This window comes from Epinephelus fuscoguttatus, linkage group LG10 (genome assembly GCF_011397635.1).
Source record: "Epinephelus fuscoguttatus linkage group LG10, E.fuscoguttatus.final_Chr_v1".
In the NCBI taxonomy this organism is placed as follows: Eukaryota; Metazoa; Chordata; class Actinopteri; order Perciformes; family Serranidae; genus Epinephelus; species Epinephelus fuscoguttatus.
This window is the reverse complement of record NC_064761.1, coordinates 39816058-39841747: the sequence shown is the minus strand read 5'-3', so window position 1 is coordinate 39841747 and position 25690 is coordinate 39816058. Positions and strand designations below refer to the sequence as shown.

Here is a 25690-nt window from a genome sequence, read left to right as displayed (position 1 = left end):
AGCCCTACGACTTCGTTAAAACTCACACAGCAGCAGCAGCCATGTTGTGTCCAAACAGAATGGGTCTTTATTCAGGAAGTGAAAGAAAAAAAAGATTGTAATCAACACCCCATTTAAATACAAAACCAACAAAAATAAAAATAAACATGATATTCATTTTGCATATCAAAGAACCATTCAGTAATAATTACAATCCAAACACCCCATAAACCACTTTTGTGAATCTATACACAAACTCTGATTTAGAAATTAGTCACTTTAACAATAAAATTACAAATATTTAGCTTTAAAAATAATTAAACTCAAAATAATATCTTAGCAATTAGCATCTTAAATTTATATATAGTGTATTTCCACATAAAAATACAAAATAATACCAATGACATTTAAATATGAAAAATTATTCCAAGAACTCTGCTACTATTAAACGAAATAAAAACGTGGGATAAAACAAGATGAAATGAAATAGAAATATGCATGAAAAAGTCTCTCCTTTTGTTAGCAAAACACTATCCAAAATAACTACAATCATTTACATCAGTACAAAGATATCTGGATTTAAAAATAGTTGCAATGAAAAAACGGGGTTTATTTTTTTTCTGACAGTAAAAAATGACACTGTGGATCAGAAATCTGCAAAATATGCAATGAAAAAAATAAATCTGCATTAAAAAGGTTTACACTGTAGTTCTTACTTTTTATACAAACATTAGAAACAGTATTGCACATCACAACACAGATTCGAGGTTAGTCAGCCTTTCAAAATGTGTTATATTCAAGTTTCAGAGCATCTACGAGGACAGGCAGCTGGGGCCTCGATGCAACAGGGGAGAATCTCAAGTGTCTTCCAAGAATATAATAAAACCTTCATGTTTCCTTCCTTCAAATGAAATGTGTCATGTGTATCAAAATAAGAATCAACTGTATATCAAAAAACTTTCATGTTGTTACTAATGACATGATTCTTTGTCTTTGAACAGAACTTTTGGACGTAATTAGCACAGGGGGAGAAATAAATTGTATAATAGTCCTATTTAAATAGAAAAATACAATCAAAATGAAATAGTTTTTTTTGTCTACAAAAATAGTGAAATAAATATGATTTTTACAAAAACAAAGACACATACAGAACAAAGTAACAGTGTTCAACATAGAAAATAGAACCTCACAAAAACAGCACGAGTCAAGTGTTACAGGTGACGATATTCAAACATGTTCGCATCATGAGAACTAAAGCCACGGTGGGACGACGGGAGCTCGCTCTTTAGACTTTCACCTCCATCAAACGCCGGTCTGACTCCCCGTCCTCACGACACCCAGACTACATTAGAATATATTAGAAAATATTGGATTCCTGCTCTACTCATACAGAACATAGATAACTTAAGACCACTGCTTCACGCTACATCTTAAATAAGTAATCATGAAAAAATAAAAATTTAATAAATCATCTGTAGAATTATAAATAGGTGGAGGTTTCAGAGAATCAGCACTGAAATCACGTAAGGGGGTGGATAAGAAATAAAACAAGCGGGGATATAGAAAAGTAGTGCATAATATATATATTATAAAAACATGTTGAAGGGCCAGTGATGGGTAAGTAGTTGACACAAACAAATTAAATGATCTGACTCAACTATAAGTAAATAAACGTAGAGTTCCATTACGGATTTGTAACAGTACACACTTGACGCCTGAACACCGATACTGAGGAGCACACACCGGGGCGTGGAACACAAAAACCACAACGACACGAGAGCGACATACTTGTACAGTACCAAATGGATGGCTGGGCCACCATCCTCACGAAAAGATTGTCCCTAAATATTTTTTTTTAGAGTAATTCAAGGGTTCACGGTGGAAATCAAACGACACAAACAAGGAGAGGAGAGTTTCATCTTAAGCACGCCAAGAGACCAAGTGTCATCATCCTTGTCGTAGAAGCTCGACGAGGAGATGCAGAGATACTTTTGTCTTTTTCACAGAGCTGCAGCCAAACAGCATGAAAGCCTGACTGATTCAACGACTCATTAAGAGAGTCCATTTTCCCAGTTAAAGCTACAGTAGGTCACTTCTTAAAGATTTGTTTTAGTTGCCGAAACGTTGACTATATCCTGACAGGAGTGCATGAGACAGATCATTTGTGATAAAATCATGTTCCTAAAGGTCCTCATAGTGATCCTAACGCACTGGCAAGATTCCACCATGCCCGACTGAAAACAACCAATCAGAGCCAGGAGGAGTCTCCAACACATATCAATCACTGCTTGGCCCCCTCCCCCGTACGAATAAGCATTTCCTTGGATAACGAAGGCACGACCGGCCCGACATGCACATTTAGTCCGTTGTTTTTTTTTGACTGAAATGGTTACACGTCTAAAAATAAATACAACTTCATGTGGTGTCAATCATGTTTGCAATCTGAGTCCGAAACTTTCCTCCATCATTAAAATTTTCAGAACAGGTTTGCTTTTCTGCATTTTGCATCTGTCAGAGCCTTTAGAGACGTTTGACCGAGCATCAGTGAAGAAAATGTGGCGGCAGGACACACCCACGATAAGACAGAGGAATGGGGCGCACAGAATCATTTGAATTTCTATACGACTCATTGGTTTAAATGTTATTAAGGCTAAAAGGTACACATAGTTAAGGGTGGGGCCGCTCTCCCAGTCAGATCCACCCCTCGCTCCACAGGGTCAACCTTTTGCCCAAATAACCAAGATGGTGACAGCTGAAATGCTGAACTTTAGGCTTCAAAATGGGACGCCACAAACCAATGGATGCTATCCTAGGAAATCTAATGTCGCCTCCTCATGTATGCTGTCACGCAGCAATGAAAAAACTCCTTTACCAACAAATACGCACAAGGCAAAGGCGAGTAAATGGAAGAAGTCCACCGTCCGTCTTTTGTTTTTAAAGTGAAAGCAACTGAAATCAAACTCAGAGCCAACTAAATTTGTATCAATGTTTGAGTGCACTTGGGCGGAGATGGATGATCTTTGCAGAGGCCTGTCACTGCATCGCGATAGCAAAGGAACAAAAATTAGCGCGTCCACCTGGATGTCGTATTTCCATCACTGCTGATCAGAGCCGGAGCCAATAAAAACCTGTGACTACTGCAGAGTCATTTGACCCGGGAGTGAATGCAGATTGTGAGCCAGATGTTAGTGGATGTTTGTGGGTGTTTTGTGCAGTGGGAAAGGGGCTTCAGAGAATCCTCCGAGCTCCTATTGGTTGTTTTTGTTCAGATGCGGTGGATTCATGCATTGCAGTGCCATTTACAGATTATCTGTCTCATGTACTACTGTTAGGATAAAGTGACACTTTCAGCAACTATGACAAAAAGTTATTTTTTGTAAAAGTCACCAACTGTAGCTTTAAGTCTTCCAAACTGATCAAGTCTTTTGTTTGGTCTGCCGGGGCGACGCTGTCTCGGATTGACCTTTGGAGCCACACAGAGATGCGGGATAGGAAGGGTGAAGGCAGAGTCATTTCAATGGTTAAATTCTCCTCTACAGAATCTGTTGGTAACTAAACTAGAGCCTCAGTCTAGACTAAAAACAGTCACACAGCACGCACAGGGACGACACAAACACAAACCACTGAACACCACTCTGCTTCTCAACAGGAGTTTTTTTTTTGCCATACAAGCCACCGTGTCACAAAATGATGGCGTCCACTAAGTCTACAGTAGAACCAATATCACTTTTTGTATTGTTAAGTATGTAAACGGATCAAACAACAGATAAACATCAATGCATGCAAGTTTAAATATGTTTTTTTTTTCAGTTATTTAGCTTTGTCTGATTTTTTTTCCCTCGTAAGCATCTGTAATAGATGTTCATGCTACTCGCTATAGAATTTATTTTCTTTAATTATGATTTCAGTGGTTTGTTTTTTGTTTTTTTTCTCAGTGTTTTTCCTGCATGCTAGTTGTGTAGCTAAGCCTATTGTCATAACATGCACTTTCCATGGCAATGGGGGCCAATAGTGGTTGAGTGCATACTGCATTTCATTTTACATGATTCTGGTTTATAAATGGCATTAAATATAATACCTACACATCTATTCATATATATGTATATATAGCAGCGAAGCTTCTAAAATAGCTTGTTTAAGTATAAATGTTGAATACGGTTAGCAGAAACCAGATTTAGTATTTTGAGGTATCACTCTATGGGTCAGTGTGAGCGCAGAAATAACCCTATTGTCTTTTTGTTTTTAATAAACTCACTCACAGGAAGTAAGAGCCCATGGCAACGTTAAAAACAACCGTTTGTTTTGCGTCAAAATGTGTCAATTTCTATGCTTCCTATCTTTTTGCTACCTTTGGTTAATGACCTGGGGCCGGTGTCAACATTGGAGAATCAAGGTTTTCCCAGAAACAAGTGTGCACTACACGCACTGTTGGGGTGGCTAGCAGCAGACAGACAGACAAGCTGCCCCCATGCAAAAAACATTCCCATATCTACTTTAAATCTCACATACAAAAATAATAATAATAAAAAAACCTACAAAAATCAATCTCTTTTTTAAATCTCCTCTTAGAAAAGATGAAAGTACCACAAAAGAGTTGTAGAGTTGTCAGCCTGAGATGTGAGGGGGGTTTTGGTGAAAAACTGAGGCTTGTGGTGTTTGGCTGCTACAAAAGATATATAGATATATATAGTATATACTGTATAGTGTTACGTACTCGATTATACTGATAGCTTAGGAAAGCAGGAGAGGCAGAGTGATACTCTTTTTCCTGTTAGCCAGTGTTTCGTTCCCCTTCCCTCTGACTGTGTCGCCATGGCCGCGGTTGCATCTCTAGTTCCAGCGGAAGTGAATCTGGCGCGGGCGGTCGGCTCCCTCTTTGACCAGCGGCTTGTGAAACTCTCGTCCTGCGCGGGAGTGGATGTTGGCCCAGCAGAATTCGCAGTAGTACTGCAGGCAGGTGACATTAGCACAGAAAAAGGGAGCAAATTTCCCCCCGCAGCGTGCACCCTGACACTCATCACAGAGCTGATCATCCAGGACGTACGGCTTCACCTCCACCTGCATGCACACATTTAAAGGAGACATGGAAAGTGCATTAATACATACAGTAAAACAATATGTGAGGGTTCATGAAAGGACAGGGCTTACAGCAGCAGAGACTGGGGAGGAAGCTAATTCAATCAGCTCTAATAAGCTTTGGCTCACCATAGCAACAAGCTGCTGCTTATCGCACACATGCTCGCATTCATAAACTGTGTGAATGACACATCCTGGTGACGACTGAGTCATATGCACTTTATGAAAAACAGCAGAATATGAGAACTGTTAATGAAGGGGAGGCTGTACCCGCTTGTCAATGTCTCCGTGCTGCAGCTGGACGAATCTCGCACTGATGGCAGCGATGTAACTCTGCTGATTGGAGAAGGCCACTCGCCCCGCCCCCTTAGGGTACTTGAGCTCCGGATCGGTGTCAATGCCGGCGTAGCACACTCCACCATAGAGACGATCCATAATCATGGCCAGCTCAACTAGTCAGAGGGTGAGAAGCTGTTAGACTCTTGTTGGAGATGGAATTTATACTCATGTGACACCCATCACAGTTAATCGTCGATTGCTACATGCACATGTCTATCAAGGCTGCAAATCTGAAGTACTTTTCTACTTTTCTGAACAAATAACTGATATGAAATTATAAGAAAAATGTGTAATTACTTGCTCTCAGGGGGCGAGGGACGCCTCCCACAAAGATGGTTTTGCGGGGATCAAGGGGCTGAGATCCGTCCATCACAAAGTCACTGTCGCTCAAGTTCCAAGGTCGAATTTGCACCTGAGGTCACAGTCACATCTAACTTTAATTCCACTCTCTCTTTATTCAGGAATAAAACTGAAATGGCAGCTCTGTGTCTGTTTAGTGTGAGCAGGTGATGTCTGACTCACAGGTTTGTCCTTGATGGTGGGGCTGGAGACACACAGGTAGAGCTTCCCGTCCTCCTCCATGCAGGCTTCAATCAGAGCCTGCACCGAGCTCTCTTCCTGGAACAGCAGGAATGCATATCCTAGGAAACACACACACATTCACAGCCTCAGTGCGTGCAGTAAACAGGCTGTGCTCAAAATTCAGTACTAACATGCTATTTAGTAAGCTGAAACAGTATGTGAGATGTACTGAATAAATGCTGGACACTACACTGGCATAAATATCCCACAATGCAGTGCAGTAGACAACAACGATCATAATGGACAGATCTGTAACACTAATTACGCTTCGATTTAAGTTTTCGTATGTAAGAAGTGTGAGGTTTCACATGCTAGACATAATGTGTTTATAGAAAGGTATTTAAATTGCCAGTAGAGCTGAGGGTGGCACGGGTTACCATGGATACCCACCTCCAACCGGCAAGGAGGCTCTCAGAAAGTGATGGTAATTATAGCTCAGTGCGTCCAAAAAGATACATACTACTGTTTATTCACACAAAATATAAGACAGCAAGAAACACCTTAGAAAAAACCTTCAGCAATTGGAGATTTCTGCAAGAATGCATTTTTTGGCAATTAGATGGTGAGCACTTTTGTTCTGAAACCCTGTATTGTCAATATACCTATAAAGGTCATACATCCTCTGAGAGCCCGAGGTCTCTTGTTTGTGATTGTAAGGTTTCATGAGGCTGTTATTATCCTCGAGGTCTCAATAGTTAATTTTATACAGTGAGGTTTTTATGCCGCCTTGAGAGTCTGCATAAAAGGTACAGTCGTACGTGATGTTTTGACGACATGTTATGTATTTGACTCGCCACAGGAGATTTTAAAAAGCAGCTCGTAGCAGTTAGCAGCTAACTCAAAGACGAAGAACAGCAGCCGGATATGTCCACAAGCTCCTGGGTCCAGGAGCTTCTTATCCTCTGAGCAGAGGACGAGATAAGCTGCTACATAACAGGGACGGTAAGTGATTGTTGCTGCCATGTTATGCCATTGTTTATAAAGTGCTGCCGACTCATATGTTATATGTCACACTAGAGGCCGATGCTGAATTCCTTCCTTTAGTTTCCTAGTTCAGTTTTTCTTCTAGTTCCATATGATACCAATGTCGTCACTCTAGCTTTATAACACTGAGCCCGCTGCAGTCTTTGAGGGACAGTAATGTCGGAGTAATGTCGTCCTTGTGGAGTGGAAAAGGTTAAATATGCTGTTTTTGTCAGTACCTTTAGGTGGAAAGTAGGATTTGCTCTCTGCTTTGTGTGGCCAGTCCACCACCAGGTGACCAAAGCGGCGGAAGCTTGAGGTTATTTCATCTGAGGCAAAGAGGCAGAGAGAAACAACAGACAGGTGAAGACAAACAAAGATGGCTGATAGAACAGAAGAAGGCTGAAAGGCTGTGTTATCCTCACCTTCATCTATGTCAGGGGGCAAACCTCCCACAAACACCTTGCGGGAGAAGCGCTCGATGCGTTCCCCGTTTTGGTGGGGGTAACAGTTGGGGGAGCCAAGGACTCCTGGGACGCCCTGGTTGCCGTGGCCGTCATCGAGGAGATTGTCATCAATAGGGAAGAGGGAGGAGCGGCCTGGTTGAGAGGAAAAGGCAGTCAAGGCTACAGCAGCAAATGTTCAGCATTCACACAAACACACACAAGCAGAAACACAAATCACAAACGTGTACCTAAACATATCTGCCTCTCATTTCTGCAACGTGTTTTTTTTAAAGATATTTTTTAGGGCATTTTGCCTTTAATAGACAGGACAGGGGGAGAGAGAGAGGGGGTGACATGCAGCAAATTGCCACAGGCTGGACTTGAACCTGGCCACCGCGGCAACAGCCATGTACATGGGCCGCCTGCTCTTAGCCGCTTAGCCACCGACGCCCCTCTGCGACGTGTTTTGACTGGGACAAATCAGAGAGGTTGTCTGTAGAATTGTGTTTCTGCTGTTGTTATTAAAGTTTAAAGTGAGGATTATGTACAAGTTTGTTTGTCATGTGTGCTCCGCTCTGAGCAGGGTGGCAGATGAAGCAGGTGTGGAAATGCAGGCTGTGTGGCACAAAGCTGTTAACATCGCTGAGCAGTACGGAGCCCCAAAGTGTTCCAAATATTTAATATATAAATAAATAGTCCTGTTAATTAATTGTATAAATATATATAAATTAAACAGTTTCAGAGAAGTTCTTCAGGAGGTTTTTCTTTGTATTTCTAATTTTGTATTCATAATGATTTTTATTTTTTTTAATGGCATTCCCAATGACACTTTCAATACATGCAATTTCTTATTTAATAATGCCACATTTTATTTCATATAATACTTGAAAAGTGATGAAATAACATCTCAAAATAAGGAGTATAATAAATATTTTCTAATTACTGGCTCATTTGTATTTTTTTACACAATTTATTTATATGAATATCTATTTTTAAATCATCTCTTTATTTATCATATATTATAATATTGAAGGCTTTGGGTCTCCATAGAGCAGAGGCACAAGTGCTGTAGTGCTTCAGAGAAATGTGACCAAACCTGAAACCCCAGACATCATGCATGTCTGGATACTAAAACAATAGAATCATATTTTTGTTGTTCTTGGTGATGGTCAAAATAGGAGCAAAATTTAAGCTTAAAGATTGTATAGCAACGCTTCAAAGAAAACCCAATGTCTTCCCAAAAACAGAAAGATAATTTGAAGTCTGACTCCAGACTCAAGGCCTCAGTTTGGTATTCATTCGAGCAATAAAGCATGCCACAAGAAAATAAGCCACAAGGAAAAGACATGTTGTAAAAAGCTCAGTTTACCTCGACGTCTCCCATAGCTCCTGGCTGCATGTAAAAAGTACAGAGTACAAGTTTCAGCTGCATACACATTCCAAAAAAAGGTATATGTAACCTCTCTGGACTTTAATCTACAGAGTGACCTCATGACCGTCTCTATATCATTTCAGTTAAATAAGCTGTCAGTCACAGAAAAGTGCTCCAACTGACTTGTTAATACTTTAAACAGCTGAGCTTACATTGTCCTGAGACACTAAACAAGATTTATATTTTTCTGGCTAAAAAAAAATAATAATTTTACTGTTGTGAAAACTCATTTAACTACTCCTTAGACACTCAACTTTCCCGTTTCCGTAAAATGTGCCAAATCTGATGGAAGTCATTTGGAAAACTAGAGAAATAAACTTGTCAATGTCCAACTCCACATATGTTACATCACTGAAAAGCCCTGGACGTCCTCTGTCAGGGATGACAAGGCTCATCTCAGCAACATGTTCGGCCTCAGAGACATGAGCCAAAAAAACTCCACCAGAGGATGAAAATGAATCGCTCATTCCCAGGTCTCAGGAGGAAACAGCAAATACCAGAGACAACAAAAAGCACGCTCGCAATTATTTGCAAATGCTGTCTGACCCAGATTTGTGTCTTGTTGAGACAGTTATAAAACAAGACTTTTTTTTTTGACACCAACATGACGTGTGTCCACATGTGAGGACAAAATAAAAAGGAGTCTGCAGGGCTACAATTACTCTGAGTGGCACTGAAAATTTACATCTTAATGAAAGGGTGGAACAAAGTCCTGTTTGTGGTGCAGACAAAGTCCTCAGGTACTCTGTATAACAATGAAAACACTCTTCATCATGTGAGCACCGTTGCAAAGCATTAGTGTGGTTGATCTCGATTTTAAATAAAAAAAAGCACAAAATCAACAGTGGCAGTTAAAAGGTTTGAAAATGCTTCACTGATGGTACTTTACAAAACATAAAATACAATATCATAGTCAAGAGTGTCACTACACAGACATTTTAATCACAAATGGCACTTTATGTGACAAAAGAAGGTGAAGATAATAGTAGATATTCTCTTTTCTAAACCAGACCAACCACATGTCACCTAGTGTGACTCTATTACTCCACTGTGAGTCTGGTGACTGCATCTAATGAGGCTTAAAGGCCCAGTGTGTAGGATATAAGGGGATATATTGGCAGAAATGTAATATAATATAAAAAGTGCGTTTTCTTTAGTGTATAGTCACCTAAAAATAAGAATTTGTCTGTTTTTTATCATGTTAGAATGAGGTGCTCGTCCACAGAGATCACCATTTTGCACTGCAATGTTTCTACAATAGCCCAGAATGGGCAAACACTGACTCTAGACTGGGCTATTCGACTTTTTCGCGTCGGCAACCACAGTTTGCCACCAATTTTTTTCGACATAAAACTGCTTTATTCTGTGTTTTTATCAGCTTAAATCACCAGGTCTGTTTGTTTTGGAGAGGAAAACATCGCCACAGATAATTCAGCTCCCGATAAATACCACCTGAGCATCTGGATCTTATGTTACCAGAGAAAAAGGGTGGGCACACATTAGTAGGTGCTGGGCTAGCGGCATGTCACAACATCAGAGAAACACTGATTTATTTTTTAATGTGAAACTGCTTTATTCAGTTTTTTTTTTACTTGTTTTAATCACAGGGTCTGTTTGTTTTTGAGAGGAAGAGACCTCTGTGGATAATTTGACCCATGGTAAAAAAAATCTCCTGAACATCTGGATCAGAAAAATGTGAGCACACATTAAGTTATCAGAGAAAAAATGTGAGCACACATTAGCAGGGGCTGGGCTAACGTCCTGTCTGCAATGTGCCGAACAGCGTTGGAAAAACATTGATTTGTGACGTTACACTACTTTATTCAGTGTTTTTACTGGGTACGTTTGTTCTGGAGAGGAAGAGACCTCTGAGGATAATCTGGCTCCTGGTAAAAACCTTCTGAACACTTAAGGAATTCAAACCTGGAGTTTCAGCTGGTTGCAATCTGCAGTCCTCACCACTAGATGCCACTAAATCCCCCTAAATCTCCCACACCGCTCCTTTAAGAGTAACAGTGGAAGCATCATGAAAGATGTAGACACAAGGTGCGTATCCTTCCAGCTTTTTTGTATGAAAATTGAAAATGTGCACCAAAAAAAACAGGATCAAAAGAGGAAATTTGAAAACAACTCAAAACACGACTCTTGGATGAGGTGGAAATGTTGGAGAAACCATAACAGTAAAATGCAACAAAGTGCAATGGACACAGATTCAGGGAATAAATCATGATGTACATGAAGCATGTGATTTTAATGTCTACTGAAGCTGACACATTAATTTCCATTTGCTAATTTTCTGCAAATTTGAATCAGATTTTCTCTACATTTGGACAGAAACCAGCGACAGAGGGAGATGGTGCTAAGAGATAATTACCATTGAGCATGAGTAGGCCGTCAGCCCCGGGGTTAGGGCATCCCACACGGCCTGACATGAGAAATAGAAACACACACATGTCGCGCGCGCACACACACACACACACACACACACACACACACACACACAGAAATAGGGATGAGACACAGAGCAGATGGAGAGGACAGGGCGAGGCCAATGTGTGTACATGGGAGCGAGAACACACACACACACACAAACACACACACACACACACACACACACACACACACACACACACGCACTAAAACCACAGTGCCCGCCTGTAAATGTGTTACAACAGCCTTCTCACATCGACAGCGAGCACGACAGTCAGCAGAGGGAACAAAGCTCTTCTTATCCCCAAATTTACATTGAGTTGTTAATACAAGGAAACAGAGGCAGAATGAATCACTTCCTTTGTTTCATCAACAGTAAAACAGTTCCATGGAAGTCTTTAGACCAAACAGATCATTTCCTTGTCAGCTTCAATAACTGAACTTAACTTAAGGTTTTCAATGAAATATCAAATCAACCTGAAATGCAATATTCTATTCAAACATTTGTACGGCTGAATCAGCTTGTTATTTAATAAATTACTTGGTGGATGAAACATTGATCTGCACCAAAAATGATACGTTAAGTCTTTCATGAGCAAAAATGCAATTTAAAAGTGTCAATTTTGGCTCTGAGGAATTATGATGGACATTTTATTGACCAAAAGATTACATACACACAAATAATTGCCATGTTAATAATGAAAATGAGCATTATTTGTGTCTCCAATTTCAGTGATACTTAAGTTAGACTGTGATTCATCCGGCTGTTTTGTTTTTGATCCCTTTATAATCTCTGGTGAATGTTTTGTTCTGCGTCAAGTTGAAGGGATCATTGGTGATATTCAACCTGGACTTTTTTCTCATGTTTTTGTGACTAATGGAAACAATAGTTTTTGAAATTGGTCCAGTACTGAGCATTAAACTTGTGGCATTTGTGCACAGTTTATGTCCACTGAAAGGTCTTGTTTTGCCACTGACAAGATCAGATCAATATTCTAAGTGTCTGACAACATTATGGAAAGGATCCCTACAGCGATAGACTTTTTTGTTAAAGAGTAAGATCCTTTTTGTTTAACCAGAAACAGCCCTAAAACCGTCTTCGGCAAACCCACCAGACTCCATTTAAATTAACAGTAATTTTAGAGAGTATAGAACCAGCATATTTTCACATCTAACTGGATAAATTAAGGATTTATTTTGGCCAAATCAAAGATGGTGGTTGTTGCAACAGTGAAAAGAAGACTCAAGATGACGTTTCTGAGTCTTATGTTGTTTCTGTCGACTTTGAATAAAGTGTGTTTTAAGATAATAAAATGACTGTTCATTTAAATGCACTCTGGTGTGTTGTGTGATAGTGATTTTGAGGTGGCTTCTGCTTATAAAAAAACAATCTTTCCCTAATGTTGTCAGACACTAAGAATAACAATATGAGCCTGTCAGTGACAAAACAAGCACTTTTATTGGACGTATATTGACAGTGGACAATTTCCGATTAAATTGCGGCCTGTTTTGCTGCTGTCAGCTGCAGCCCTCTTGCTCCATCTCAAAAACTGTTGTTCCCAATAGTCACCTCGACACAAAAACATAGGAATATAGTGTTAGTTACCCTTTAATTATTCTATCTGGGAGAGGACGTTTATTACTGTTTGCCAGTTTGCCAGTGTGGCACCAAAGCAGCTTTGAATGTTAAACAGCACCAGTAAGTGCTATTAAAAAAGAAAAACCAAAGAAAATATGAGCTTAATTTAAAATAATAACTTGCAGCACTTTTATTTTTGGTTTATAAGGTCCTGTATTTTGGAGCTGCTGGTCCGAATACTGTACACTGTTGTGTTAGCTATGGCAATGCTATAAATGGCAGAGCCCACCCTCGCAAGCCTCCCCTCCCTCCCGTCTCCTCTCTTGGCTGTCATACGCAGTGTGTGAAAGTGTGATCACGTCTAAAATTAGTCCAGATCCCCCTCTCTCCACTGTGCACACTGGCCCATGTCTTCTCCATCTGCTCCGGCAGGAAAAACAAGAAACTCGCCTGAGAAAGGAGGGCACAGGTTGAGTCCTGATTTTACCAGGGTCTTCATGAGACTACAAATAACCAAGCCTGTTCAAGAATTGTGTGCCTCTACACATATGCCAACAAATAACAACTGCATGCATGGTTTGTTGTTATTTCTGGGTCATAGTTTGAAGTGAAAGCGTAGCTGGCCTGTGAGGCTGTAAATGAGCTACAAGCAGCCGTCTCCAGGAGAGGAGGGTGAGAGCGGTGCAGTTATTTGACACTGCTCCTCTGATGTCCAGCAGCTGAGCCCAGGAGGCCGGGGCAGTGTCACACTACACTACATTCTCCGCTTGCTACTGCCGAACCACGAGGAGAAATTCAAAAGAAACCCAGGACTATATATATCTTTTAGTTTAAAAATGACAAGTCATGTGTGATATGCACAGGTCTGAAAACATCTGTGCCTAATTGGATACATTCACAGCAAAGGAAAAGCACCATCACTTCTCTCCTCCACTCCTTACTCAGCTCTGTGTGCAGGTCAGGTTAAGTAGCGACAGGATCAGAGCTGGAAGGTCATGTAAATGTGCAGCTGGTGGCAGAAGTATTAAGCTCTCAGCGGGGACAAAATAAGCTGGTGTGCGGAAAAACAACACAGCTCTGGGAGCAATGGGCCTGTCACTTCTCTGCACCGAGTCACTGCGTGCGATGTCAGGCCTCCTCACCGAACACGATCACCTCCCTTTGACCCCCCACCCCCCCACACGTAGATAGAAAGTGAAAGGCAATCTTACCTTTCATCGGATCCTGCTCGGCCCGCATGATGTCGATCAGAGAGCTCTCCAGGGAGTGCATGTTCAGACTGTCATACATTCTGGTGCGGTCCTGAAAAACACAGATGTGAGGGTTTAATATCATCCAGATATCAGAGGTGACAATACACACGTCATGATGCGTGTCCTCACGTTTCTAACACACTTTTGTGATTTGGCTTATGAACAATAAAGCCTCTGAAGTGCGGGTATTTGGCTTAAGATGTAAGAGATTTAAGAGAGTGATTAGCTCACGCCTGGATTAACATTCCTTCTGTATTTATTCACTTCAGGGGTCTGAAGGTATATTTGTGAGCAGCCTATAGGACAGATTCCCAAGCACGATCTCTGGACTTGTTCCCACAGACAGATGGAGAGAGAATGGAAACCAAAACCAGGAGTGGCATTTAGCCACAGAGCTGAGATGGAGGTTATGAGCTCATCAGTGGGCCGGTGAGATAGTTCTTCTTCATGATCGACTGTGACAAACTCATATGGTAATATTCTGGTGACTAGCGTACCGTGGAGCGCCTATCCTCCTTTACCACACCCAGCATAGCGCAGGGTAAAGGTCATTTCTTCATACTTTGATAGTGACGGATCATAAGTTGCTTAATATTCTATTTCTGTGCTTTCCCATTTCCAGATAAAGTGGACAGTTTGATGGCTGGAAATATAATCCAGGAACTACATATACTTATACTACCTGTATAAAAAAGTTTAATAACAGGATCGTTAATCAATCTTAAAACTAAAAGAGCTGAGTTCTCAACATGTTTCATAGTCAGTAAGTCATTTTTATGACAGGTCAGTGTTTCCAGAGGAACATAAAAGACAACTCGACAGATTTAGCGCTGCACTCCTCGAACAAAGTCAGACACACAACAGACAGTTCAAAAAGGATCAAAATCGATGCAGTAGGAGCACAGATATGCTCTATTTTATTCCAACTTTACCCACAATGCAACTGGAGTCAGTTTAGTTTACTGTACTGATTCAGGAGTTATATGCTTGTAGCAGCTAATGTAGCCACGAGCCGCTAGCGTCAGACAGAAGGAGCGGGCTACGGAGTAGAGGGGTTTTATTATTGTCACAGGTGGAGTGGGTGGTCAAAAAACAAACAAACAAAACAAAAATGTGTGGGTCCTGGAAATGAATTATCATGACGGATAGAGATGTCAACAGGTGAAGTAGGAAAAGATAAAGGCAAAACAAAAGGAAAGCAAGGCGACAGGCATTTGGATTAATTTCTCATAGTAATAATAATAATAACTGAATCCCAGAGACCCCAGAATAACTGTAATTATGAATGCCATCATGCACTGGAGCCTACTTTTGCAACTTATTACAGACAGGTATGCACATCTTTCTTAATACCACAATAAATCAACATTTTTTTAATAATGTTTAACGTTTTTTTTTCTGCAGGACAGGAGAAGACTCAAAGTGTCTCAAATCGTGTACTTCTGTACTAATATTTTGAGTGCAATAATGCATTCACACTGAGAAGTATGGAAAAATGCAGTGCACTATGAGTGCCCGCATGGTGCACTCAAAACGGTCAAGAAGTTGAGTGTGGAACTATGGACACTTCTCATCCTCAATGGTCGCCATCTTGGCTACGCAGCAGAAGGGGAGAGACCACTTTTCAAACTGGAAATGGTGGCCGAGGACTGTGCGACCGTGAACGTCACTGCATTGTACAAATACATGTGTTTTTTGCACTGAGCACCACTATACTGTTGTCGGGTTTAAGCCAGCAGTATGTTTATTGGGTTAATTTAGCAGTTTGTAATGATTTGGTACCGCGAACGATAACGAATGCTAATGCTAGTTTGCTAACTAGCTAATTTGCAGTCGTCATTTCCGGTAAGTGCACAACAGCCGTGTTTAGTTTGAGACAACACTGCCCCGTAGAAATTCGTGCACTACGCCAATGAGTACATAGTGCACATAGTATACTACATGGAAGTTTACTAATGGAAGTATGTGATTTGAGACACAGCATCAGTCTATTGGTCTATATCTATCTATATATCATGCGGGCATGTATGATCAGAATGTTTGCGGGTGTGAGTGGGAGCTGACACACACCCTATGGAAATGGGCAGGAATAGATCACACACTCTGCTGGAGCGGGATTAGGAAAAGAGTCCTGTGTAGGACTCTAGCACAGGAGCTGGATAAACTAATTTCTTTCTAACTCCACATGCGAGATTTATGTCTGGTTTTTAGACTTATGGGGGTAAATTTATGAGAGGAGGAGTGATCTTCCTGTCTCTCATGCACCTAAAATAATGTGACAATAAGTCACTTTGTTAGCACACATGTCGCACGTTAGCCATAATAGCTAGAAAAAGAAAAATTTACAAGACAGCTGAGCTGTTATTTTCGGTTTTCAGGTGATTTGCAAAGCTTGTTAAAGATTTGTGACATACCAGTATGCAAATTTTGAGACTAATCGCTCTCTGCTGCCTCAACATAGTGATATGCCAACAATTTATCTGACCACACCTCAGTTTAAAACCTACACGCCCATGGGCGCAGAGTGATGCAAGTACATTTGCTTCTTAACCAGGGGGGCGCTGGCTGTAAAAGCTATAACGGTTGGTATGAAACTAGCAGTGACAGTTGCCCTGTGTGTCGCATAGCGCTGGGTGTAAGATAGGGCCAAAGTCTTCAGCCCCAGCTGACTCAAGTGACATTACTTGAGGCAATTTATCAGACTGAAGCCACAAGATGCTGCATACATTTCCCACATACGCAGCATTCCTCCCAACATCTGTAAACAGACATTTATATGTAAAATCGGTGGGGTCAGACTGGATGTGTGTCCTCAAAAAGACTGTCTGCAAGTATGAAACCATTAACCATACAGATGTGGGAATCATGACGTTAGGTCAGTATTCTCTTTCACTTTAAGAATATGTTGTTTCAGGGTGATGGTATGCATTATGACCAGTAACCAAGTAACCAGCTGTACAGCAGGCACAATACTCACTGAGACTCTCCTCTCTTTCTCAGTCTACCTCCGAATGATGTCTAAAACGTGACACAGCAGAGATGTGTCGCTGACTGCCAAACATTAAACAGAAAGGAAGGAAGGAAAAGACTTGGAATCTGAAAAATTCTGGGTCCGGCACTGTTTATGGAAATTAACAATCCATGGAGTCAGGCCTGTTTCCTGGAATAGGAAGCGCTGTGATTCTTGGCATCGATATCACTAATAATTTGAGCTCTTAGCAACAGTAATACCATGCGGTGACACCATTATTTAGGTGATATCATTATTCTAGTCTGAATGAGTCACGGTAATGAATATCTTTTCTGTTAGCAGTCATTAAAATGAGCCACTGCTCTTACAATGAATATGTGTATTTAACATAAGCTGACAATGCGGCAGCACACATTTTATTTATGAGCCAAGCTTGAAGTTTCATGGCTTTTAGTGAGTATTAAGGATCTTTCCTCAAGTAAAACACTGCTTTATGAACAGTTTTATGTGAGTCAGTCTCTTTTTATGCAGTACGTCAATAGACAATCAGCTCTTAACAGTGAACTCCTTTTACATACAGCCTCAACAGACTGGGACTGATTGAGAGTTAAAACATCATTTTAGTTTAACTACCAACACTGTAAAGTATCAGAAACCATGAACTACAGACAAATTATTAACAGACAGTGATACTGTGGGCTTTCAGGAAATAGTGTTGCATTAGAATTAAAGACAGCAATCCAGTGTGATGAGTATAAAACTTGTAGAATACTGTTCTTTGCCCAAATAACCATTATTTCTATTAGAAGTCCATTACGCTCAGTGCAATTCTGTTTGCATCTCATGCACATTCAATTTACAATCATTTACTGATATGTTATTTTCGCTAACCTCTGGTTAACTGCATTTAATACATCCAATAAAATGGTGTTTCCAAGTGGTGTTAGTGTTGGCGCCACTGTCACAAAGATAACCAGAACGCTTTCTGTTTTCCTCAGGGCCTAGCAACTACCAACAACACAAGACACAATGCATTTGGTTTTCCACAGTCCGTCATTTCCGTTACTGGGAATAGTACCTGCAAAAAACCTACACTGATACTCCTTGGGATAACTACTGATAGCTACCAGGGGGAAAGGTGCTATCCTCTTCCAGTTTTAGTTGCACAATGGTTGACGCACTTCCTTTGTGCTGTAAAGTGAGCCTTCATTTTCCAGGTAGATGGTACCAGGTGGCAGACAGAATGACACAGTGAGAGCGGCGCTTGTAGGGAACCAATCTAAACGCTGATAGTGTCATTATTCTTAAGCCATTTGTGAAATCAACATTTACCGCATAATGATAAAGCAAAACACTATGTCCACTATTTCCAGCACAATTTTGAGACACTTGTACTTCATTTAAATAGTTACAAGTTATTTACAAATAATCTAATAGGTTATAATGTACGTTAAGCCACCCAGCAGTATGCAGAGTAATTAGAGGGAGCTCCACCTTCACCAGCTGCAACTCTTTAAGATATCTCATCTCTTTGTATAGATCACAGCTTTTGCGTGGGGAGTGGCGTTCACCTCTTTGAGGCCTTGTTTTGTGCGTGCTCAGTATTTATAAATGAGACCCCAGGTGATTTAAACCACTATAAAACAAAAAAATAAAGCAGTTTCATGTTGCAAATCAGAGTCTCTACAACACTGTTTGGCATGTCAGAAATGGGCCGTTAGCCTAGCACCTGCTAATGTGCGCTCTGATAACCACGTATAAATAAACTAATAGGTTATAATGTACGATAAGCCACCCCGCAGTATGAAGAAATTAAAATGAGCTCCACATTTAAGTGATGTACGCATAAATACATCAGTAATTATAATCTGATATTATAATTTAAGAAAAAAACTTGTATATTTCCACTTTAAGCACAATTTTGAGGTATTTTATTTTAGTATTCCCATGCGAAGCTACTTCTACTCCACTACATCTCAGAGGCTAATATTGTACGCTTTACTCCATTATATTTATGTTAAAGTTTAAGTTATTTGCAAATTTAGATTACTGATACAAAAAATAAATGTACTAACAGCTTATAATGTAAGTAAAGCCACCCAGTAGTGCATAGAGTAATTAAAATGAGCTCCACCTTTACCAGCTGCAACAATAAAGTGATGAAATTATGACCCAATATTATAATTAAAGAATGCCTATTAATTCTTTGCAAAAATACCAGAGAACCCACAGAGACACTGCATGGCTATCAGCATAATCAGATAAAATTTTAAGTAGGGCTGCACAATTAATTGAAATATTATCAGATCACAACATGACCAAATGCCACATCCTTATCAGGAGAGCTGCAATTTTTTGATTAAGGTAAAATGTGTCACAACATACTACAATAAAAGACGATTGTGGTGCTACAGAGACGCCCTGGCTTACAAATTTTATTCCAGACGTAAGGGAACTTGCTTGTTTGGTACAGAATCCAGCAAATATCACATCATCATCATTTTATTTATTTTATTTTTTTCAGTGAAAATTAAATGCACAAAACTAATCCCTGTGACTCATGTTGCAATCGTAGATATCTGTCAAAAATAATTGTGATGTAATCTTATTTTGAAAAGTAATGGGGATTTTGCTGCTGGCAGTGTCGTAGAAATCAAAAGAATTATTGAAATTTGATTAAAGCATGACCACATGGTGACCATCTAGACTCCAATGCAACCTTAACAAAGGAAAATTAGAAGCATTTCATTATACAGGACACAATCCAGCAGCGTGTGATGACCACTGATAGACCTCTCACAGACTCCTAGCAATTTCCTTTGAAACCACTCAGTATATCATGAAATAAGATTGACTTCTGGTTCTTTTAGGTGAGCACAGAAAGAGCGTGAGCTGTCTCTGCACCTGAAATAGACCTCACCTACAAGATGTTGGTTTCCTGAAATGAATTCAGCCCAGCCCCCACTTTGTTACACCTTCAGTGAAACCTGCAGAGCAAATCAGTTCCAACTCCTCCCATTTGATTGAAATGCTAACAATGCTGGTCTTTTATGGTAATTTACATCTACACACTGCTATGCGTGTCTGAAGGACCCCTTTCTTTCAGTTTCTCTACTGATTACAATAATTCTCTTTTAGTTTCTATTTCACAGAGAGATCTCAACTGAAACACACACCAGCACACACACGTCATCCTTCCCTTTGTCTGATCTCTAGTTCAAATAATTAGGAACGCCTCTGTTACCAGTTCTTTCCCATCTTTAAAGCCACTGATTCTCACACTGTAACATGAAAACAAAACCCATTCACAAACAAACACACACAGACCCATTATTCCCCCAAAACCATCAACATATCACCCCAAACACATACCTGCAGGGGCAACAGAGTGTTGCTGTTGCTGTCTGTGCGAAACATGTTCTCCTCTATCCAGGATTTAGGCCCCAGTGATCCTCCAGAGCGTGGGAACTTGGGTGGAGCGATGATGTTGCTCGAGAAGGGCTTCTTCAGAGGCGAGACGTGGCTGACTGAGCCAGGTACGCCCATGCCACTCCCTCTGCGGTGGTCTCGGCCCCAGGACATCCCCCCCGAACCCCAGCCGTTCCCCTGGTGACTGCCCCAGGGAGACTGCTTCACCATGGGCTGCACACACACACAGGACAGGGCACAGAGGGAGTGGAGGGATGGAAGGTTAAAAAGGGCACGTGCATCTCTGTCTGTATTATTTCCACTTTATTTCATCCTGTCTTTCTATCCTTTCTTTCCTCCCTGACAGCCACAGCTTGATCTGCTCCTGTAACGGGTGGGTAGATAAGAAGATTTAAGGCTTTAAGACTAATACTAAGTATCCCGTGCGCTGCGACACCACCAGCGTAACACTCTCTCTCTCTCTCTCTCTCTCTCTCTCTCTCTCTCTCTACCTGGACCTTGTGTCAACTCTTAAGCATATCATACATCGCATCGCATCGCGCTTAATCTCGCGTGCTCTCACGTGAAAATCCTACTCAGAGGACAATCAACTTTCTGTTTCTCACACACTTGGTGCATGATGTGATCTAAATTCCTTTTCTCTTTGTGTCAACTGCAAACAGCTATGGGATGTCTGATAGTGGTGTGCCTTGAGAATAAAAAAAACAGGATACTGCAAGTGCTGTTAAAGGAAATGGACGCTCCTGGAGAGGTTGGATTTGAACCGTAGGAGACATTTATAATGTTAAAGTAGCTGTTTCATTCTTGTACAAAAGAAAAAATAATATTAACAAACTCATTCATTATTTTTTCTCCTTCTAAATGTCCAGTGTGGGATTTAGAGGGATACATTGGTAGACATGTAATATGATAAGTAATCACCTGAAAATAATTCAGTTTAATTCAGTTTTTTATTTATATAGCCCAATAACACAAATCATAATTTGCCTTTGCCAATTGGGCTTTTCAACTTACAACACCCTCTGTTCTTCGACCCTCACAGTGGATGAGGAAAAACTCTCAAACGTAACAAAAATACCCCAAAATAACAACTGTCATGTTTTCATAACCTTAGAATGAGCAGTTTATATCTACACAGGGAGCGGGTCCTCGTACACAGAGTCCGCCATGTTTCTACGGTAGCCAAGAACAAACCAAGACAAACCAAACACTGGCTCTAAGTAGCGCCATTTAAGGTTTCCCGTCGGCCACCGTAGTTAGCAGCCCATCTGCAACGAGCTGAGTAGCGTCGGGGAAAAAAGGTGATTTTTTTTTTTTTTAATGTGAAACTGCTTTATTCCGTGTTTTTACCTGTTTAAATCACCAGTTCTGTTTGTTTTGGAGAGGAACACACCTCTGTGGATAATTCGGCTCCTGATAAAGACCTCCCAAAGGTCTGGATCTTAAGTTATTAAAGAAAATAGGTGAGCACTGATTAGCCCGTCTCTGACATGCTGAACTGCGTAGGAGAAACACTGATTTTCTACCATGACACTGCACCGGGTCTGATTATTTTGGAAAGGAAGAGACCTCTGCAAATAATTCAGCTACCGGTAAAAACCTCCGTCTTAATCACATGAGCACACGTTAGCAGATGCTAAGCTAAGGGCCTGTGATGTGTCAAATAGCATCGGAGAAACGCTGATTTGTAACGTGAAACTGCTTTATTCAGTGTTTCAACTGGTTTTAATCACCTGGTCTGTTTGTAATGGGGAAGAAAACACATCTGTGGGTGATTTGTCCTCTGGAAAAAAACTCCTGAGCAAAGAATCTGCAATCATCATCACTAGATGCCACTACACTGCCCTAAATCTTACACACTGGACCTTTAAATTTTTCTGCTTTGAATATGTTGATGTGCGTATGATGGTGGAACCAACAGGGCTGGCTGTCTTTGTCTTTCTATTACAACATTTACATAGCACTCATAATCAAAGCAAGGGGTTAAAGGACAGAGAAACAACACCATAGATGCACTTCAGAGCACACACACACACACACACACACACACACACACACACACACACAATGTGCAAATCACATGAGAAACCTGAGGCCAAAGGCTACAAACACGTAGGCCTCAAGACCACTGCACAATCCGAACCTTCATTCAGCCTGCTCCTTCCTTGGGGTCCCCTAACTGTCTGCACACACACACACACACACACACACACACACACACACACACACACCTCTAAGATACTAGATGCCTTCATTTCACCCAAATAAGCTTCCATTTAGGACACCAAACCCTGCGAGCCTTTGTATTCCCACTGACTGGAACCACAAGACAGGGATGGTCCGCTGCCATGTGACTGCATCCCACTGCCAGCTTCCACAGAGAACAACAGCTAGATTCAGTGATGCTCCCTTGTTCCCCTGATCACCCCTCCCTTCCTTTGCCTCAAGAGTAGTGACTTCAGCCCTTGCAGAGGACATGACAAATGCTTTATGAGTAACAAAAAGACTACTTGTGCTTCAAAGACTGCTAATGTACACACACAACGCTTTACGGTGTCACAAGATGCTCCCTAACCTGAGGAGACCCTGGTGGTGGCCCTCAGAGCCCAACCTGACATCATGTTCACATGTGCTAAGTAAAATGGAGCTGCTGTGGGCCTGAGGCCTAATGTTTGCTCATCAAATGTAACAGCAGTGGGAGAAATAAGACAGGAGAGCTGCCTCCATGCTGTGTCACCTTCATGTGATTGATGTCCTGTACCAGCTCACCTGATGTTGGTTGTAGTTGTTCCTCTGCTGCAGGAAGGCGCCCTGCTGGGGATGCATCTGGGGACTGACCGGGGACCTGCGACTCTGCGCCTGCTGAGGGACGTTTATCTGGGGCGAGAAAGGACCGCTGAAGCCCTGCACATTAATCCCGGCGCACGGATTAGCTGACACTGGCGAAAAACTCTGGAAGAAGGCCGGGTTGATGGAGGAGGGGATACCTGGGTAGAAGCTGTTGTCAGAGTCCGTGTTGGGCATCTGGTTAATGGCGTTGGCGTGGATGGGGTTGATGGAGTTGGGTGCGGGAGGGGGCGAGGAGCTGGTCTGCACGGACCACGGGGTGCCGAACCCAGGTATCGAGGGTGAAGACGAGCCTACGCTGGCGCTCTGCATCTCCTGGGTGGGGAGGTTCGGGAAAGCGGCGCTGAGACCTCCGGACAACATGTTGCCGGTGCTGCTGCTGCTGCCATTGCCGTTATTTATATGGTGGGCGATGGGGGAGTCCATTTGGATCTTGTGTGGATTTACAGAAGTGGGCGATGGCGACGCAGCATCGGCTTGAGCCTCTTCCACTGGAGAGCCGCAGGGGTCAGCAGCGTTGTGCCCGGGCTGCCTCTGCGGCAGGTGACTGAAATGTCTCTGGGGTGGGGGCGACTCTGTGGGGCTAAACTCAGTGTGCTGACTTAACTGCTGATGTATTTTTCGGCTGTGCTGAAGGTCACACAGAGACTGCGTAGGGCAAAAATGATCTCGATCGAAATCGGGGAAAGCTCTCTTCTGGTTCAGATGGTTATAATCCGGCGTCACGGAGCTCGGCTGGCTGTCCTGGTTGTCGGTTCGGTGCCCGGATTTGCTGACCGTGCTTCTCTCGCTGTCCTTTTCCTCGGTTGACGGGGGTAGTTGCGTGGTTGTCACCCCCACAGGCTCATCCTGCATGTTTTGCTGATGCGCAGCAGCTGACAGGAACAGCGGGGACGCGGAGACGCTGCTGAAGGGCGAACCGGAGCGCAGGAAACCGGCAGGACGAGGCGCAGGATCCGGCAGCCGGCTAAACGACACCGAATTCGGCTTTTAAATGAAAATATACCTAAACCCCCGTTTGTGAATGAGGTCTGTTTGATAGGATCTATGAATAGGCTGTAGGCTGAAGGCAGACACAGAGAGGAGGGGGTCTGGCCTTCGCTAAAACTCGGCTCGTTCTGGTCCTACTCTCGTTTTGACTCGGTGATATTATCATGTATCTAAAGACCGAGATATGTCGGCCTCACTGTAGGCTAGCCTAGCCTGTGCGGTCCATTCCCGTCCGACCGTGCTCCCCCCTCCTCTGGTTACCGGCTGCGCTGCTGCGGCAGAGGATTAAAGATCCCCGACTGAAACTACGTCACGACCGCATCACGCCTCGGTGCGCCCGCCTCCAGCCTCGAGCCCGAGCTGCAAAGAGGACCGCATTGTTTACGTCATTTTTTTCATTATTCATAAAGTGCAGTAGGCCTACACCCTCACCGAGCCCCGGGAAGTAGCCTACAGTGGGCTGAGGGACACTGTGGGCTTAATCACAGACAAATATGTCATTAATATTCCTGAAGAGAGTTACAGTGAGTCTGTTTCTCATTAATGAGTTTATAATGACACCGTGGTTGCCCTATAATATAATGTGAGTGCTGGGCTATCATGTGGGCTGAAACGATGTCATAGTTTTGTCATGTTTATATGGTAAGGATTTAATTTTGTCTTGCTTACACTACTCTTGAATGTATATCATATATGACACACACACTGTGTACATTTCTTATTCTTATTTCTCTCTATAAATGTAAATTGAAGCATAACAGATATATTTTCTAAAGACTAGCCTACATACTAGTTTTATACATTTTCACATACTTTCCATAGCATAATACACATAATTTTTGCAATGTTAAATATTTTACATACTGGTGTTAAACATTACAGCACAATGCACATACTTCATATACTTTTACATACTTTACATACTGAGGATAAGACACATATTTTTATATTTCTAAAAACACCGCATACAAGTTTTATACACTGGAGCATAATGGACATATTTTGTATATTTTCACACACTTTCCATACTTATTATAAACATTATAAACATATATTTTTGTACTGTTAAATACAAAGCGACTGTAATGTCTCAATTTCCCTCTAAGGCATAAATAAATAATGTCTGATTTATTTGGAATCAACTGATTTTATTTCCCATTCAACCTCGAACAGACTCTGTATTAATCAGGGACTTCTTCCTACTCAAAGCCAATTAAAGTCCTACAAGATCAGGATGAATGAAACTCCAGAATGTGCCATGTCACATTATGTTAATCACGTCATCTGCTCGCTTTTGAATGAGAAAGTCTCCGCTGACACGTCTTCATTAAAACTTACTAGACTACACGGTGTGGCACAGCTTGCTGCGTCTTG

General features: G+C 41.6%; 1 protein-coding gene across 3 annotated transcripts; it reads right to left on the bottom strand.

The window, feature by feature from the left end:
• Positions 1 to 4317: 4317 nt before the first annotated feature.
• cpeb2 (cytoplasmic polyadenylation element binding protein 2) lies at positions 4318 to 24627 on the bottom strand. 3 transcript variants are annotated; one of them, XM_049587482.1, is made up of 11 exons: positions 23249 to 24627; positions 20423 to 20692; positions 14038 to 14128; positions 11192 to 11242; positions 8755 to 8778; positions 7365 to 7538; positions 7179 to 7268; positions 5917 to 6035; positions 5692 to 5806; positions 5326 to 5507; positions 4318 to 5037 (listed from the first exon to the last, which is right to left on the bottom strand). In XM_049587482.1, exons 1-11 carry the CDS (start codon positions 24179 to 24181, stop codon positions 4810 to 4812), a joined length of 2277 nt encoding a protein of 758 aa, XP_049443439.1. In that variant the 5' UTR covers positions 24182 to 24627; the 3' UTR covers positions 4318 to 4809. The 3 variants fall into 3 exon arrangements, with proteins under 3 accessions (XP_049443439.1, XP_049443440.1, XP_049443441.1); XM_049587483.1 differs by lacking the exon at positions 11192 to 11242; XM_049587484.1 differs by lacking the exons at positions 8755 to 8778; positions 11192 to 11242.
• Between the last annotated feature and the right edge of the window lie 1063 nt (positions 24628 to 25690).